The sequence below is a fragment of the Protopterus annectens genome, chromosome 8.part0 (assembly GCF_019279795.1).
Source record: "Protopterus annectens isolate FY-2018-M chromosome 8.part0, PAN1.0, whole genome shotgun sequence".
Classification (NCBI taxonomy): Eukaryota; Metazoa; Chordata; order Ceratodontiformes; family Protopteridae; genus Protopterus; species Protopterus annectens.
The window spans coordinates 914,290,813-914,310,943 of NC_056741.1; the positions used below are offsets into that span (position 1 = coordinate 914,290,813).

At 41.3% G+C, this 20,131-nt stretch overlaps 1 protein-coding gene across 5 annotated transcripts in view; it reads right to left on the bottom strand.

The window, feature by feature from the left end:
• The window catches only part of LOC122809153, a 1,026,347-nt gene that overhangs the window by 876,493 nt on the left and 129,723 nt on the right, over positions 1–20,131 (bottom strand). For all 5 annotated transcript variants that reach the window (XM_044080437.1, XM_044080436.1, XM_044080435.1 and 2 more), the window contains exon 2: positions 16,446–16,539. In XM_044080437.1, the coding sequence (XP_043936372.1) occupies positions 16,446–16,516 (71 nt within the window). In that variant the 5' untranslated portion in view covers positions 16,517–16,539. The remainder of the gene's footprint in view (positions 1–16,445; positions 16,540–20,131) is intronic.

The following is a 20,131-nucleotide window of genomic DNA, read 5'->3' on the forward strand; positions in this document are numbered from 1 at the left end:
AACAAGGCCATTGGATATGGAGGGATTAAGGCACATTAAAGCAGTTGTGAGCGGGTGTGCGCGGGTTTGCATGGTGTTATGCAATGTTAACCTCTGGTTACAGCTTCTTACACTCAATTAGCCTCTACATTGCTTTACCAGTGTAATACTCGCATACTGGCAGCCAAACAGGCTTACACCCGCTTGCTCCCACACTTGCAACTGTACTGACATTGGTGCTTGCATCTGACACTCACACTCCTAGGTTGGAGCGAGGGCCACAATATTACCTTCTGATGCCTATTAGATTGGATTACATGCCTACAGTATCGGGAATGGCTTCCCATTAGGCGATGGCATGCCATTCGACTGTACAGAATCAGCGGCCTGTCCAGTGTTTTATACATATTATTTGTGTGTTGCTCTTACAATCTGTCTGGCTAATACACGGGAACTGAGACTCTTCAATACAGACAAGTAATTGGGTTTTGGGACCCACATCCATCAGCTGAGTCATGCTACTGCATACCTATTATTCTATCATCTTTCTAAGGTAGTCAGTGGAATATGTGCTTTCTGTCCCTATCAGACCTCTCATACGATTGGGGAAAAATGAAGTCTGAATCAGGGACACGGCATAACTACATCAGGGACACATTTAAATTATTGGTGCTATTAACCTGACAGACTCAGAGCATATGTATTCATACACATTGTCTGAGGTACATGCTGTTTATGACTCTTAATTGCTGTCGTTATTCAATACATGTAATCCACCACATTTCCTCCTAATATAACTAGTTCTAGGAGGGTCTAGGTGGGACAGAGTTAGAATCAGAGTCGAAATCAGGGACGTCCCTGGTAATTGGGGATAGTTCAATGCTATGGTCCCTATGTGTTCCCCCAATGGTTTACGGCCTATCCAGTGGATGTGCTCTTAGGGGTTGGGAGGTATGGGCGTCAGCTATGCCCATATCGGAATATTACTTACATCCCCGGAGTGGTCCTAATATGGCTCTGCTAGCCAACACCTGCATAACCTAGGCCCATAATCGTATATTCATAATTCCCCCACCTGCCACTCCTCTGCAGCACTCATTCTTACTGTGGTGCAGGTGGGGTATAAACACACCACTACACACTGCCCACTCTCCCCATGTCAAGACACATGTCATACGTTGTGCCAACCCATGGGTTATCAGGCTTGCACAACCTACTGGTCTGTGTACATCTACAGCCTGGTATGATAAATCATTACCGGGACTGGTTCCAATCATTAATTTTTGGTGTCCCACAAGGGACATCAATGTCTATGTTTCAAGATTAGACCTTGCAGGTCTCTCCTACTGGTAGAATCCTGCCAGTGGTCTGGGAAGCAGTGGTGTGTTTACCTTTATTGTGTGTCTGTATGTCTCATCGGCCTAGCTGGGGGGTGGAGGGTGATGCTACGTGTTACACGTTTGTTTATTGGACCTCCCACCATCATATGCACGGCCTGTGAACATATGTTACTCATAACTGCTGTATCATATCCTAGCTATATACATGTGTATATTTACTGTCACACACACACACACACACATATATATATATATATATATATATATATATATATATATATATATATATATATATATATTTACATTAATATATACAGCTATATCTACATATGTATACATACATGTATATTTATATCTTGCTATATATCTATATATATATATATATATATATATATATAAAATCTAATGACATATGGGTCTATGCTTCTCTGCATATGTATATGTTTATATGTGGGTATGTATCTGTATTCTTTCTCTGTATGTATATATTCGTACTACGGTGAGAGCGAGGCATATCTCTATGTCACTGTGGGTAGATATACACACACATACCTGTACATATATACGTCTACATATGGTTATTCCTTTCCTTGCCATATAGATTACACTTTGCTTTAGTGGGTCTTGCAGTGGGTGTGGCTGCTCATTGGCCGACGCCTCTGCCCAATGAACACATTCGCTTGCATCCCTAGGGCTGTCCATATAGGCCCACATCAGCCAACACCTGCACACCTAGACCCATAAGTAGCTACCCATAGTTCCCCCACCCTCACCTCCTCAACAGCACCCATCCTTACTCTGGGTCCTGGTCTGTTCTGGACACATCACTACAAGCTGCCCACTCGCCACTTCACAGGACCCATTTTATACAATTGTCTCGGCCCATGGGTCATCAGGGTTACCCACCCTTGTATTCTGAGTCTGTATACACCGCAGACAAAATGGCCGGTCTATCACCTTTATTTGGTTTGTGCAAATTTTGGGGTGTCCCGCAAGGGACGCTCCAGTCTGTGTTCCAAGATTACAATCCACGGGAGCACTGTGTACCCCCCCTGGTTGTATCCTGCCTGTGGTCTGGGGAGCAGTGGACTCTTTACATTGTTTGCGTGTATGTTTCCCGTGTCCGGCTGGGGTGGTGGTGGAAAGGCATGCAACGTGTTTCATGTTTCATGCCTGGGCTCCTCACTTCCATTGGCATAGCCTGTGAACATATGTCATTCCTGTGTGCTGTTTCCTATATATAGATACATATACGTATATGTATATGTCTGCAACTATATATATATATATATATATATATATATATATATATATATATATACATATATGTATGTCTGCAACCATATATATACATATATATATATATATATATATATACAACTATATATATATATATATATATATATATATATATATATATATATATATATATATATATATATATATATATATTATGTCTATACATATATGTATATATATATATATATATATATATATATATATATATATATATATGTGTGTGTGTGTGTGTGTGTGTGTGTGTCTGTAAACCAATACATACCCCGTGCAAACACACTTACACATGCATAATGGTGTTTATATATGCTTCACCTGCAGACTAGCGCCTTATTCATTATGACACTGACACTTCACTCCAGTTATCTTGTAATCGATATTTAGCAGGTTATACAGTGGACAGATGTCGCAATATGTTCATGTACGGATTACCAATGGTAATTGGAATGTGATACAGTGGGATTCGGTACGAGAATGTCTGTTTGTTAGGGGGTTGCTGTAACGATTGCACTATTGCTGTGCTGCTCCATATGCATATATACCCATATACCCATGGCTCCTGGTTCCCCAAACACACACCCCAACGCCTCCCTAACATTGCTGTCATCCATTCTCCTGTCATATTTGCGGTGTATCAACACCACTAAACACTGGCCACTCCCTACTCCTATAGAGCCATCCCATCAGTTTACTTACTCCACATATCCTCAGAACTCCCATAAGTTTAGTCCACAAACACTGGTGACGTGAGCGACTGAAGGAATACTATTCGCAATTATTGGGTTGCCCTACATGGAACACGCATGTGTTTCTGGCAAGATTAGACTCTATACTTCATTACATCCTTACTCCCATTAACATGACACTACAATTAATTAATATGTATGAATATGTGGTAACGCACATGTTACACATGGGAGCCTAATTATGTACGTGTTCAGTGTATTTCTTTTACAAATAGACCGGTTTAGAACTTGGCGTTGCCGTAACGGGCAAATCACAGGAATGATTCCATGTGTGGGGAAGCCCTCACATTTATTATCGTCAGCACAGCACTGACTTTGGACACTGTACACACCTCTGCGTTTTAGCAGTTTCATCCCGTCCCTCTTCTGCACAGCCTATTATTCCATCTACTGTCGATGTTTGTATGTGCACATTCCTGTTATCTATGTCTACAAATGGAATGCATGTGTTACAGAGAATGTGCTTCTATATATTGATGTCTGCATGTGTGTATGCATATATACCTATTACGAACTCGCTGACCTCCACAGGACGGTCCAATTACAACTGGGCCATCCAATCCTGGCACACCTGGATCCATAATTTCATACCCATAGTTCCTCCACCCCACCCATGTTCAACTTACACGCGTAACTTCCAATATCCACTTATTATCACAGGAATGACACACCTCCAAACATTGCCCTCTCCAGAGTGTTAGGGGCCCTACACATATGTTCTCCCGCCACGTGTATTCTCAGGCTCTCCCACCATTTAGTCTTTGAACATACCTGCCCTTTGCTTGTGTAATGGTCGGATGCCCAAATGCGCCTTATAGCAGGGACTACACTCTGTCTGTGTGTAAAGTAGACTTAGTAATTCAACAATGTTATTCCCACTAGTAAAACTCTGCATGTGGTGTGAGTAGCAGTGCTTTGCTCACTCCTGGTCAGCTTGTTATGACATACGCTGACAGCACTATATAATACCATAGTTGCTGTTGATTCCCTTCTCATCCTTTGTCTATGCTTTATTGTTACGATGTTCATTCTTCACACACACATATATATATATATATATATATATATATATATATATATATATATATATATATATATATATATATTACATCTGTGCATACTTATATACATTTCCTATGCTGGGCACTGCTTACACCCATGCAAGCACACTCGCATATGCTTACTGTGTGTTACATATGTTTACTGCCGCTTATTTGTGCTTACTTGTGCCTTATTCATTATGACAGTACCACTTTGATTGAAAGGATCTGGTTAAATATCCCATGCGATACTCAAGTTCACTTTTACATGTTATTATGTTGGTTTTACAGCAGAACAGCATTCATTCCACATGGAAAATTATGTGTGCTGTAGTTGAAATTGAACCGTGAATGGCTGTTCAATAGGCGGATGCTGTAACCACTACACTATTGGCATGCTTAGATTAGACTCTTACTTCCTTACATACTTACTCCCGTTAACATGACACTACAATGAATTTATTAGTCTGACTATATGGTAGCGTGCATGTTACACATGACAACTAATTATGTACATGTTCGGCGTGATTCATTTGCAAATAGACCGGTTTATTAATTGGCATTGCTGTTACAGGCAGATCACAGGGATAATTCCCTGTGTGAGACATTCCTCACATTGGATTTATTTAGCACAGCAATGACTTCGGACGTTGTACACACCTCTGCGTTTTAGCCATTTCGTCCCTTTCCTCTTATGCACTACCTATTATTCTATCTACTGTTGAGGTTTGTAAGGGCACAGTCATGTGTTTATGTCTGCAAATGGAATGGATATGTTACAGGGAATGTACTTCTACATATAGATGTATGCATGTGTGAATGCATACATACATATAACTAACTCGCTGGCCTCCATGAGGCAGTCCAATCAGAACCAGGCCATCCAACCATGAGACGCCTGGATCCATAACCACATACCCAAGGTTTCTCGACCCCACCCAAGTTCGACATACACGCAATCCATCCATTATCCAGTTGCTTTCACGACCATGACACACCACCACACATTGCCCTCCCCCCAGCGTTAGGGGCCCTACACATATGTTGTCCCAGCACATGTATTCTCAGGCTCTCCCACCATTTAGTCCTTGAACATACCTGCCCTTGCTTGTGTAATGGATGGAGATCCAAATACGCTGTCAATTTTTGGTAGTCCCAGTGGGGACTACCATCTGATTGTTTGTAAAGTAGACTTAGCAGATCAACAATGTTACTCCCACTGGTAAAACACTGCATGTGGTGTGAGTAGCAGTGCTTTGCTCACTCCTGGCCAGCTTTTTATGACATACGCTGACAGCACTATATAATACCATAGTTGCTGTTGATTCCCTTCTCATCCCTTGTCTATGCTTTATTGTTACGACGTTCATAACTGTACCACTACAAATGCGCCATTCCCTACTGCTCTAGACCTGTCCCGAATGTTGACTCACTCCAAGTATATTCAGACTTCCCAAGCCTATAGTCCTGGCACATATGTTCATATGGTCATCCGGGTTTAGGCTCGTCCAACTGGGGACCGGGGCTGCCCTGTACCTGTTTGAATGTCAGACTTAGCACGTGGACAAAGTTACTCCCACTGTTAGCATCCTACCTGTGGTTAGAGACGCAGGTGGTTTGCCCACCTCTGGCCAGCTTGATATGTCAGCACTAGATAATACAGGTGTTCCGCTGCTGTTTTACTTCGCATTCATTATGAATGCTTTCTTGTGCCCATGTTCGTTCTGTAGATATATATATATATATATATATATATATATATATATATATATATATATATATATATAAATATCTATACGTACGCATGCATATACATCTACATGATTAATTACTTTGATCATACCGTTGAATGACTGTGCTGTCTGCTATGTTTGTGAAAACATCAGAGTTAGGTATAACTGCTGTGGCTTAGTGGTAAATCACATTGGTTGTGGTGTGTAGGGTCCTGGCGTTGAGCCTGGCCGAGGCGGTTTATTGTGTTGCTGGGCAGAACAAGGGCTGTTGGACAAAGGGTGAGTACAACACTTTTCAGCAGCGGTTTTCCATTTCGCCATGTTTAACCACTGTTTCCGGTCATGCAAACACCTTCTGCATTCTTACTGTGATATGTCACCTCAGTTCACATTTCAATGGTATTATATTGTTATACAGCATAAAATTAGCAGGATATGCTCGTATACGGATTACGCGTCATAAATGGTGTGTGCTGCAATTGAACCGGCAATGTATGCTCGATAGACGGATGTTCTAACCACTACACTGTTGCTGTGCTGCTTCATTTGCATGTATACCCATGGTTCATAGTTACCAGAACAAACGCAGCAAAACATCACTAACACAGCAGTCATCCATTCTCCGGTAGGAAATAAACCACACCACTACACATGCACCACTCCCTACTGCTCTAGACGGGTCTATATTATATTAGCAAAAATCCTTTTAAGTGAATGCGAAAACACCGACACGTATTGCGCGAACCGCAAATATGCTGAACGTACTAAACAGCGAAATGCAAAAGGTCGAATCCCCATAGTCGGCCAACTCCACCTCCAACTACATACTGCCTACCCAAACAAAATAAATAAACCACATGCATACACTAACCAAAACCCTACTTCTAACCCTAAAGTAAAGCACCAAAACCCTACTTCTAACCCTACACTAAACCTTACATATATTACTATCTGTGCACTTACCTTAACCCTCACCCTAACCCTAAGGTCCGTAACTATTGCACACTTACCCTACAGAGATATACCAAAACAAAATAAATAATCCACACACATACATTTAACAAAACCCTACTTCTAACCCTACACTAAACCTTACATACATTACTATCTATGCACTTACCTTAACCCGCACCCTAACCCTAACCCTAAGGTCCGTAACTATCGCACACTTACCCTACAGAGATATACCAAAACAAAATAAATAATCCACACACATACATTTAACAAAACCCTAATTCTAACCCTACACTAAACCTTACATGCATTACCTACCTATCTATGCACTTACCTTAACCCACACCCTAACCCTAAGGTCCAAAACTATCACACATTTACCCTACAGAGATATACAAAAACAAAATAAATAATCCACACACATACATTTAACAAAACCCTAATTCTAACCCTACACTAAACCTTACATGCATTACCTATCTATGCACTAACCTTAACCCGCACCCTAACCCTAAGGTACATAATTATCGCACACTTAACTTACGGAGCTATACCGCAGACAGGACAACCATGACACTTCGACTTTTTGAATTTCGCAGTTTAGTACGTTTGGCATATTCATGGTTCGTGCAATATGTGTCGGTGTTTTCGCATTCGCTTAAAAGGATTTTCGTTAATATAATATAGACCCGCTCTAGTATGTTAGCTCACTCCAAGTATATTTCAGACGTCCCAAGCTTATAGTCCTGGGACATATGTTCATATAATGGTTACGGTGTTCAATTAGTCTTCCAGTTTTCGGCTCATCCAAATGGAGACTGAGACTGCCCTGTACCTGTTTGAAAGTCAGACTTAGCACGTGGACAAAGTTAGTTCCACTGTTAGTATCCTACCTGTGGTTGGAGATGCAGGAGGTTTGCTCATCTCTGGCCAGCTTGATATGACAGCACTAAATAATACAGGGGGTTCCGCTGCTGTTTCCCTTCACATTTGTTATGACTGCTTTATTGTGACCATGTTCATTCTTCATTGATATATATATATATATATATATATATATATATATATATACATGCATATACACCTACATACTTATTTACATTTCCCATACTGTTGAATGACCGCCACTTACCACCGCACATACCCGCTTACGTCAGCTTGTAAGTTACTTAATCACCCTATATCCGACGGCCATTATTCTGGGCATCATATAAAATTAGCAGCCCTTGCATTGTTTGGCCCCAGGAACAGAAACACCTTAGTCACCTGTTTGACCACTACACCATCCGTGGTACATTCTGCATGGATGGTAGTTAGGATATATGACTTTACTTCAGGCATTCCACACTACTGGCAACAAATGTAACAATCGGTTGGTGTACATATGTATAGTACATGTTAATGTTCATATGTTTCTGGGAGACATATATATACATTTGCAAGTATACATATTTATAAATAGGACACATACTTGACAACTACTGATATGCATGTATGTGTGATGTGCAGCTGTAGCTATGCGTATATAAGTATGCACATTTATAGATGTATGACTACATATCTGGGGTTGTACATGGCCATGTATATGGACACCCGCATCCGGGAGGGACGTGTACCGTTTGTATACAGGGGTTGTGTGCATCATTACGACGTGGAACCTGGACAGGGTATACAATTTGTGGACATGTACTATTTGGACGATGGCTATGGGAAGCTTCTAGGGAACATGTGAAAGTTATATATTCCTGATAATGCACATGGGGAGATGTGCATCATGGTCAGGTGTTTAATCCCAGGTCGTAAGTTATGCTGGGCCGGCAGGAGGCTGAGCAGGGTTGTGGACAACTACTGCTAATGCAACTTGTGTCCGGATGTCTACTGGGCTGGACATCGTGTTGTGCCACCAAGTCTAATCTTTAGAACAGACACTTATCCCATGAGGGATGTCCAAAAATTGCGGACGCCAATGACTCCCATTTTTTTGGCTATGTGAAAATGATGGAGGGTTATACATGCATGGGATACCTAGTTTGCAAGCCTGGGACTGCCTAGGGTGAGACTGCCTACTAGATGTGGGTAGGGGACATTTTGTGCAGATATGGCTGGCCCAAGATAGCAGCCCAAGTATGGGTGGGTTTGATGGACTTTCAGCAAGGGGGGGTGGTGTGCTGTGGAAGGGATGATGGGTATTCAATTATGTATCCAGGTGTGTAGGGGTTGGATGGCTCAGTTCAGGCCAGACCATTATGTGGGTGTGAGCCGGTACTGTTTCTGTACATGTGTATCGCACATTTTAATGTTCATATGTTTGTGGGATTGTGTTCTGCAGTATGGCCTGTCGGGGTGTATTGGGGATGTGAATGTATGTTCTTTGGTTTCCTTTTTGATTCACCTACTGCTCCCTCGTACACCTCCAGTTCACCTATTGTACATCCGACCCAGTCTCCCCTTGGCAAATTATTACATTACCCGTCACCCCCCCCAAATTCCACAAACACATCATCCATCCCTTCTCTGGTTGCTGGCCCATGGCACAGACAGCAGTATGCATTGCATACTCTACATATCTCTCATACCAGTATGGTTGTAATGACAACCCTAGCATATTTGGTCTTCCACATGCTGTACTTCATGCACATAGGTACACGCAAATACTTATCTTTCATGACATGGTAGGTTGACCCAGGTAATACCCATTCATCTTTGGGCTGTTCAGACAAGGACGACTCGGTCTGCAAATGGGTAGATATTGAGTGAATGCTCTGACCATTGGGCTAGGCTTAGCAAAGGGCAGCAGCAAGCAAACATGCTGCGTTTTGCTTCTACTTGGTATAACAATCAACACTACAATAAAATATGGACACAGGGTTTTAAATGTTATTGTTTGAGGGATGGGGGCTCAACATTCAGCTACATGCTTTTGTGTTTACTCCTGTGATTTTATTTTGGTGTTTGCAGAACACTCTTGTATGCTTTGCATACATTTCAGTATCCTGGGACACTGACAGGAGTGATTACTATCAGAGGCAGGCTGTACTAGTCAGCATTTTAGGTTGCGCGACTGTAGCTGGCATGTTCATGCCTCCATGCAGTGCTTAAACATGCACCCTGCACTCGCACACATTTCCTGTGCATGTGGACGGTGTGGCAGCACACCTTCATTAATATGCATATGGTGCTGCTGCACCATCTCTACACCACACGCTCGGTGCAAGGCTAACGCCGTCCTTGTGCCGAGATTCATGAATCCTGGGGAATGTGTGTATCTGTGTGTGCATGTGTATGTTCTGAATAATAATGTATACTGCAAATTGAATTTCTTACTACTGCTCTTACTTTTTTATCAATGTAAAATGTATTATTACAAAAAATGTGCACCACTGTAAAATTTTCTTGTGCTATATAATTCAGCATTGATTTTTTAACAAAACTGTATTTTCTGCATTGTTCATATTTGGCACTAATATTTTTATTGTCCACAGTTTACAGCAAACAATATGCTTAGGTTCATAGGTTCATAGGTTCATACTAGGCAACCTGCCCTAGGGCATTTATAAGCCTAGCCAGAGTGTGTTTGGCTTTCGCCACCCATTTTAAATTAATTTTGCTATGCCCTTTTTCGAGGTTAGTATACTGTGCCTCTGTCTAACAGGACACAGAAGTGATACCCGAGGTAAACCTACGATCTCCCATCCACTCATCAAGATTCCTCTTGAAGAGAGTCAATGAGGGACTCTGCCTAACCTGGACTGGGATTTTATTCCAGAGTGAAGGGAGCCTCTGGGTTATGAATCTGTCCCTCCAACATGTTCTATTTATTTCAGTGCTGAGGTTCAAGTCTCTCGAGCATGTGGCTCGATGGCATTTGGATTTTCTGAGATGCAGCATGTCCATTAATTCCGGGTTGGACATGGCTTTATATGTCAGGCACAGATCGCCTCTGAGCAGGCGGTATGCCACTGAGTAGAGCTGGTGTTGCTTTAACCGGGCAGCATATGGCATCTGTTTGAGCCCTTTGATCCTCTTGGTGAGGTACTTTTGGGGTCCTTCCAGTTGCTGCAGGTGTCTGGTAAGGTACATCCCAAAAGGGGCATTGTACTCAATTATGGGCCTGATGAGGGATGAGTAAAGAGGCACGATGACCTCCCCTGATCTAGATGTGAATCCCTTCTTGATTAGGTGGGCTATATAAAATGGTTTTCTAACCACTTTGGCCACGTGGTTGTCAAATGAGAGATTGCTATCAACTTGGGTCCCCAGGTCCCTAATTACTTCTTCTGTACTTAATGGATTACCACTTATGTGGTAATTTGTGGGCACTTTGGTTTTGCCAAAGGGGATGACTATACACTTTTTGGTGTTTTAGCTTGAGGCCATGGCTCTGGCACCAGTTGTCTGTTTCTATGAGGTCCTTTTGGAGGATGCTTGTGTCAGCTGGAGAGTCAATTATGGCGCCCAGTTTGCAGTCATCTGCGAACTTGGTCAGCCACAGTCCTTCCGTGTTGGCCTGTACCTGCGAGAAATATATACCGAACAAGAGAGGTCCCAGGACTGAGCCTTGTGGGACGCCACTTCTAACTGGTTTGGAGTCTGACATGGCTCCAGCAATTCTAACCATGTGGGTTCTGTCCTTGAGCCAGTTTGCAACCCATCTAGTGACATAGGGGCTTATCTATAATGCCCGAGTGGGGTATTGTATCGAAGGCTTTTGTGAGGTCCAGGTAGGCTGTGTGGACCACCTTCCTCTCGTCAATGGCTTTGGTGACTGTTTCAAAGAAATTGACCAGGTTTAAGAGGCAGGATCTGCCCTTAACAAAGCCGAACTGGGTAGGATCCAGTGTCTGTAGGTCCCCAATATCTTTATTTTTGAGGTTCATGATGATACTTTCCATAGCTTTGCAGACCAAGCTAGTCAGGCTTATGGGGCGATAGTTTCCAGGATCCGTTGAGGCACCACCTTTGTGGAGAGGGACCACTGTTGCTGTACGCCACTCTTTGGGTACATATCCTGTAGTAAGGCTGAGATTGAACAGTAGTTTTATGTTTGGGTTTAGCTCTTCTTGGAGTTCATGTAGGACACAGCCCTGGACACCATCTGGTCCCATTGATGCTGTGTTTTTTGCTTTGGAGAGGGCGGCTCTTACCTGAGCATCTGAGATGTCAGGGGGGCAGCACTCTGCTGGGATAGATATTTGCCCTTTTGGTGGGAAGGGGGGGGAGTTTGCACTGAACCTGTCAGCTAGCATGTTGGCAATGTCTGTGGGTTTGGTGTATTTTTTGCTATTTTGGACTAATTCTGAGCATATTTGGGAATTCCCACCCAGGTTACTAACATAACTAAAGAAAGCCTTGTGATTATCCTTAGTGTCCTGTGCAATTGTTCTCTCGAAGCTGGCCTTAGACGATTTTATGAGAGCCCGTAGTTTTTTGCTAATACTGATCAGAGATGCCTTCCCTTTTTGGGATTTTGCTCTATGATGTAGTGGCTTCCTCCTTCTATTGTATAGTTTGTTTATGGCTGGGGTCCACCAGACAGGACATCTGCCTTTGGAGGATTGGGTCTTGGTTTTATTTGGGATTGCATCATCCATGCATTCCTGAAGGTGTTCATAGAATGTGTTTATAAAGGATTCTGCGGTCTGAGCCGTATTTTCCACAGGCCCAGGGGCTTTGAAGGATTCCACCTCAGTTTTGAGGGGTGTGAAATTTGCTTTAGAGAAGTTTTTCACTGTGGTTTTCTGGGCAGGGGGTGGGGTCGGGATGTGAATATCCAGTGAGATTAGTTTATGGTCTGATCTTACCAGTGAGGGATACACTTCTGGTCTGGAGCATAAAGTCCCCATGTTGGTGATGATCAGGTCCAGTATGTTTTCCCCTCTTGTGGGAGTGGTAACAAGTTGTTCCATAGCATTTGAGTTTATGAATTCTAGGAACCTTTGGGCTAGGGTGTTGGAGCTAGAGTAATGCTCCCAGTCTATGTTTGGGTAGTTGAAGTCGCCCAATATAATGGTGTTTGGAGAGACCTTCATATTTTCCAGTGTTCTCAGGAAGGCCGAGTGGGGTTCCTGGGTTTGGGAGGGTGGTCTGTAGCAGGCTATAAACTGGAAGGCAGTTTTACCCACTGATAGTTGCACATGGATAGTCTCTGATGCTTCGTGCTGTGCCACCAACTTGGAGGTGTGGGTATCTTTGATGAATATTGATACTCCCCCTCCTTTTGTGGTTCGGTCCAAGTTTTGGGGCCAAAAAGCATGGTATGAGGTATAACCTGGTAGTGCTGGGGTGCTCTTGGGAGCCTTAAACCAGGTTTCTGTTACTGCACAGATATCGATGTTCTCCATGCTAAGGAGAGTTTCGAGTGCGTGCATCTTGAGGTTTAGACTTCTGGTGTTGAGTAGCATTACTCTTAGTTTCTTATCCCTTGTGATACCTATGGAGGTGGGTTTGTCTTTTGAGCCTTGCCTAAAAAAGGCACTATGGGGGTAGCAAGAGCCTTTGCCAATATCCGAAAGCCCAGGGGTGACAAGTGCAAGCTGTCCCTAGTGAAGTATCATGGCTTGTCGAGCATGTCATCCCAGGCTGACAGGCATTGGATCCCCTTTGAATGACACCAATACTTAAGCCAATTGTTGAAATTGATCATCTTGTCTTCATATTGTGGCATCATTCTTGGTGAAGGTAAGATGCTACTCAAGGTCAGGGTCATACCGGCCTGGGCTACATGCTCAGAGAACTCCTCTATGTCTCTTTTCATGTAGTCCAGGGAGGTACATCTCAGGTCATTCACACCAGCATGGACAATGACTGAGTCATATTTGTACTTGCCTTGGAGTGACCTGAGTGCTTGTGTTATGTGGCGGATCCTAGTGCCCGACAGGCAGCTCACCATGATCTTCTCCTTGTTCAGCCTGGTGAGCAGGACGTCAGTGTGCCTGATGATAGAGTCACCTATTACAAGTGTATCAGGTGTGTTGTTTAGCCTTAAGGGCTGTGACTGTTTGGCACACTGGCTTTGTGAGCTATGTGTTGCACGTGTTTTGTTTTGGGGTAGCAGTTGCTTGGGTGTCTGCTTTGGAGGTCTCTGCTGCTTAGGCAGATTTTTATTTAGAGCCTCCGAGTATGTTTTTGTGTGTTTATGTATTCGGTTTGCTGTCGTGGTAGGTCTATGTGAGACTGGAATTGTAGTGAGTGTGGTTTCCTTCTCCTCCTGACTGGTTACGCCAGTACTGAGTTGAGAGAGCTTAGCCTCCAGTTTGGCTATATGGTTGCATCTCTCACATGTGTTGGAATTTGTTGGGAGGAGGAGAGGGTTGTCTGTGTACATGAGGCAGTTGTAACATTGCCTCAAGATTCCCAGATTCACCAGCTGGACCGGAGAGGAGATTGACAACTGACCTTTGGACATGCTAGAATAGTATTGGGAATTCCTTTATAATTGAAAAAAGGGCCAATGGGGAACAAGGTACTCAAGGGGAGTTTGTGAGGGTGTAGTGCTTTTAACTTTTTAGTGCTGACTTATATAATTGCTTTAGTGAGCAAGTGCCAGGTAACTTAAATGCAATGTGTTACAGGTAACTTAAAAGCAAAAACGACAAACAGCAACTTTCTTTCAAGTGAAACAAGGAAATAAGTACAGTAAGCAATGCAGATATCACTAGGGATCCACAGAAGCACTGAAAAGCCGCGTTTTAGGTGGAATTAGCTTTTCAGGGAAATAACAAGCAAACAAACAACAAGCATACAAACAAAGCTAGATTCAGCAGGCCTGGATCTAGTCTATGCTACAGCAAACAAGGTGCACCAATTACAGTAAGAAGCAGTTCAAATATGCAGGCACTATAAGCCTTTAACCAGAAATTCCCAGCTCAGAAGGGCAGAGTCCAGCCTCTCCTCCCACAAGAGTGCAGACCACGAACCCTCTTAATGTAAAATAACTGGCCTGAAGCCCAAGTGCTTAAACCAGAACTAATACACTTTTAGAATAACAGACACTGAGCCCTCAATCAGCAGTTCCCAACTTAGAAGGATGTAAGCTACCTGTTCTGCCACTACAGTGCAGACCACAAACCTTCCTAATGTAAAACAACTGGTCTGAAGCCCAAGTGCTTAAACAAAAAGGCTTAGAATGAGTTACACCAAGCAGTAATAAATACAATTGAGCACTTTTAAGATGATGCAAAGGCAAAATAAAGTAGGAAGAAACACAAATACAGTAAAAGCAGATAAATTTTTTTTTTTTTTTTTTTAGTGGAAAGAGAGAAAGGAGTAGCAGAAACTAAGCTGATTGGCCTTCTCAAATGTTCTCCCTGTACTGGGTAGAATGAGGTAATGACACTAGACTGGGAGGAGGGTCCCAGATCAAAATTACACTAGGGGCGGGCAACCACAAAGCCACCAACTATAAAAACACTATACCAACAGGGAGGGAGGGTGGTAAACAAACTGCAGAAATTATCTCACAGCTGAAAAGCAGCAGTGAGCCTTTAAATGAAAGTTTTAAACAGCTAAAGGAGCCTCTAGAAAAAAAGAGTTTAACTGCAACAAGTTATCAGAAACAAACAACCCAACAGATGCTTAATAAAAGTGAACAATTTCCAGTTAATACCTCACACACAGTGAAACTAGCTAGAAAAATCCATAGTACACAAGGTGCTATAAATAACAAAGAAATAAAGAACAAAATAAACAAAAAACAGGATACTTAATGTTATATATTATAGCTCCGAGTTTCATCAGTGTCCTTCCTTCGATCAGTTCAGTGTGAAATGGCAGAACACTCACAACTGAATTTCTTAGGTAACAGAAAGTTGAAACCTGAGACAGCTTTTAGGAAAGAAATCTCAAAAGAACCAATGAGGTGCTTAGTCTAAGCTGTAGTCCAGGTGACCTCAGTCAGCCAATGACCTCAAACAATTCTCTCTCACTGAAATGTCTGATGGCTTTGGCTAAACCAAGATGTCCCTGAATATGTGCTCAGACACACAGCCTCCACAAACACTAGGCCCAAATACAAGCCTGAATATGGAAATGCTACAAATATCCCCACAACTTAGAACAACTGCAGAAATGTATCTCACAGTTGAAAAGCAGCAGTGAGGCTTTAAATGAAAATTTTAAACAGCTAAAGGAGCCTCTAGAAAAAAGAGTTTAACTGCAACACGTTATCAGAAACAAACAACCCAACAGATGCTTAATAAAAGTGGACAATTTCCAGTTAATACCTCACACACAGTGAAACTAGCTAGAAAAATACACAGTACACAAAGTGCTATAAATAACAAAGAAATAAAGAACAAAATAAACAAAAAACAGGATACTTAATGTTATATATTATAGCTCCGAGTTTCCTCACTATACCTTAATCTGAATCCCCTCCTCTGTGGCCGCCTCACTTGCTTATGTACTTGGAGACATTCTTTGTCTTGCATGGTTTCTTTTACCTCTGTTCATCCTAAATAGAAATACAAATATAGTTATTGCTGTGCTGCCACATACATCAATATAAAATTAAGTCATAAGTGAATCAATATTTCAGTGGAAAACAGGAAAAAAGCACGTGGTGATTTCTAAGGCAAAGCATATCATTTCTGTGTCTACATATTAATATAACAAAGCAAATTTATCGGCTGACTGTGCATGTACAGCAATATGCACAGCAATGCAAAGCAATGTGCACAGCAATGCACAGCAATGTGCACAGCAATGCAAAGCAATGTGCACAGCAATGCACAGCAATGTGCACAGCAATGCACAGCAATGTGCACAGCAATGCAAAGTTTCACAGTATAACTACTGCCATACATCTATAGTCTCAACAGTTTCAGATGCAGCACAGTGCCTAAAGGTGCTAACTGACATCATGGATGGCCACTAATGACTTATCAGTGTCATCATCCTAAGACCACCCACTGCTGAAAAGATCAAACTGACCATACTGGTGAGATAATCATTCTGACTTCCTGCAGAGCTTGCCAAACCACTCAACCTGGTAAAATGGCTTGCCATAAAACCTAAACAGCACACTACTTTTCTTTTCATTATACAAAAGCAATATGCATACAGAATCAATGGATGCATGCATAGATAGATCAATTGTTATAATGCAATCATGTCAGTTCAGAAAATTTTAACTTATATCTTGACATAAAAACTTGCACAGCTGCACAATCATTTTTTTTCTCACAGAGAATTAACAGCTATTCTATTATGAATCACCAACAATGATGATTCAAAATGCTGAAAAAATAGGGACCAAAACACAAAATGTTGAAAAAAAATGAACATTAAGCATCTTTTGCAGGGGGCAAGCCCCACCACACACATATCCCTGAACTTATATAAACAAACTTAACAGTCGCTCCTATTCAAAGAAGGGAGAAATCCCCCAAAAGAAGTGAATCATTTTCTCAGTGCATACTTAGAAATCACACCAGCAACTGGGGCTGGCATAATTTAAGGTGATTACATCACAGACTCAAAATAAAGGGAAATTTGGCTAGGCTTAAAATGGCCCACGTGGGCAAGGAGCTTAAGAATAAGCTAGACCCTAGTGATTCCTGGGAGAACAACATCTCAAGAAAAAAAAACATTTTTTGTATTTATTTTCTGTAGGCAACAAATTCATGAGAAATTTCACCTCAAACCCATGTAGAATAGCTTCAACAGTTGCATTACATGGTTATGTCATATATCACACAGCGGAAAATTCAGCTCAGTGAAATCTTTTACTGATTTTGTGTCCAACATCACATTTAAATTAATGAAGTTACAAAACATTAATTTCAGCTCAGCAAAATGTCATTTACCAATTGTGTCACAAATTACAATGAAGCATTTTCACTACAGCAAAATGTAATTTATCACTTTTGTGCAGAAATGAGATTTTGGCTAAAGTCACTACAGTGCTGTGATTTCATTTACCACTTTTGTGGTAATATCAGGTATATATATATATATGTGTGTGTGTGTGTGCATGTGTGTGTGTGTGTGTGTGTGTGTGTGTGTGTGTGTGTGTATGTATATATATATATATATATATATATATATATATATATATATATGAGTTTCTCATCAAATATTAATAAAAAAAATCTACTATTTTGCAGAGGGGCAAGCCCCCTCTATCCCCCACACCCCTGCTAATTTTATAAACCAACTCCAACATTGCGCAATAGTACACATATATGGATATACATGTATTTATATATATAAACGCAATCCGTTTATTTGATCAATGAACCAGATTATCGAAAGCCATATTGTCAAGATCATATGGTCAAAAGTTTAGTTTATTGAACCATTCTGACTGAGATCAAGTACACTGGGGATCAATGAATTTGCCCTGTTCCCTACTGTACTGCAGTCTCGGAGTTGGTATACATAATTTGCATGGGGTGTAGGGTGCCCCCTTCAAAAACATTGTTTGTGATTTTCTTCGTGTTGTTTGTCTTCTTTTTAATTGATCAACAAACTAAATTGTTAACCATATCATCTGGAACATATGGGTTTCAACAATGTGGTTTGTCAGTCAAATGAACAAGATCCATACATGCACATCTCTCTCTGTCTATATATATATATATATATATATATATATATATATATATATATATATATATATATATATATTATCCCTGGGAAACTCATTAAAGAGTTTTGCCTCAGGGTGAAGTGCAATGATTTATTATTTAATGATTCTGCTTAACTAAAGCATCCAAAGTATGTCCAAATAAGTATGCTTTTGCAGGAAATGCATAAATTATCCTATAATACTCCAATGCCAAACTCAGCTTTATATAAGCATATGAGATGGATACAGACATCTAGTGTAGCGCTATTAGTTCGGCTAAATGTTGTCCTAACATCAAATTTAAATTAAATATATAGAATTAGCAACTGTATAGTTGGGAGCCAGTCTACAATGAATTACACCAAGTGTTCCCCAACCATCAGATGAAATGTTACATGGTATTACGCAGTATCAGTGCAGTGTGCATCCAGCAAGTGCTGCCCAGCTATCAGATGAAATGTATGTGCATCCAACAAGTGTTCCCCAACCATCAGATGAAATGTTACATGGTATTGCGCAGTATGATTGCAGTGTGCATCCAGCAAGTGTTGCCCAACTATCAGATGAAATGTATGTGCATCCAACAAGTGTTCCCCAACCATCAGATGAAATGTTACATGTTACTGCACAGTGCGAGTGCAATGTGCACCCAAGTGTTCCCCAACCATCAGATGAAATGTTACATGGTATTCCACAATGCAAGAGTAATGTGCATCCAACAGGTGTTCCCCAACCATCAGATAAAATGTTACATGGTTCTGCATAGTGAGAGTGCTATGTGCATCCAACAAGTGTTCTCCAACTATCAGATGAAATGTTACATGGTACTACACAGTGCGAGTGCAATGTGCACCCAAGTGTTCCCCAACCATCAGATGAAATGTTACATGGTATTGCACAATGCAAGTGCAATGTGCATCCAACAAGTGTTCCCCAATCTTAAGATGAAATGTTACATGGTACTGCACAGTGTGAGTGCAATGTGCATCCAACAAGTCTTCCACAACCATCAGATAAAATGTTACATGATTCTGCATAGTGTAAGTGCAATGTGCATCCAACAAGTGTTCCTCATCCATCAGATGAAATGTTACATGGTACTGCACAGCGTGAGTGCAGCGTGCATCCAAATGTAATTATCTGCAGAGAAATAAAAACACATATTTTCAGAAACAGTGCTTCATATACTTTAATACAAGTGCTTCACATGCATGATGTAATGCCTTACCTTACAATCTTTCCATAAATCATATTTAAAACTTGTTTAGAAGCCTGCTGGTTTATTTTCCTTTTATAGAGAAGTAGCAAACATAGAAAATCAGTAACTACATTGTACATCTGGGCTTCAGCAACATTTCATTATATAACTGCATTGGTTTTGTTTCTCTCCTCTTAAAAATGCAAAAATTAAAAATATAAAAACATACACAGCAGTGCACAAGTTTTTCTGACATCACACAGAAGCAATGAAATT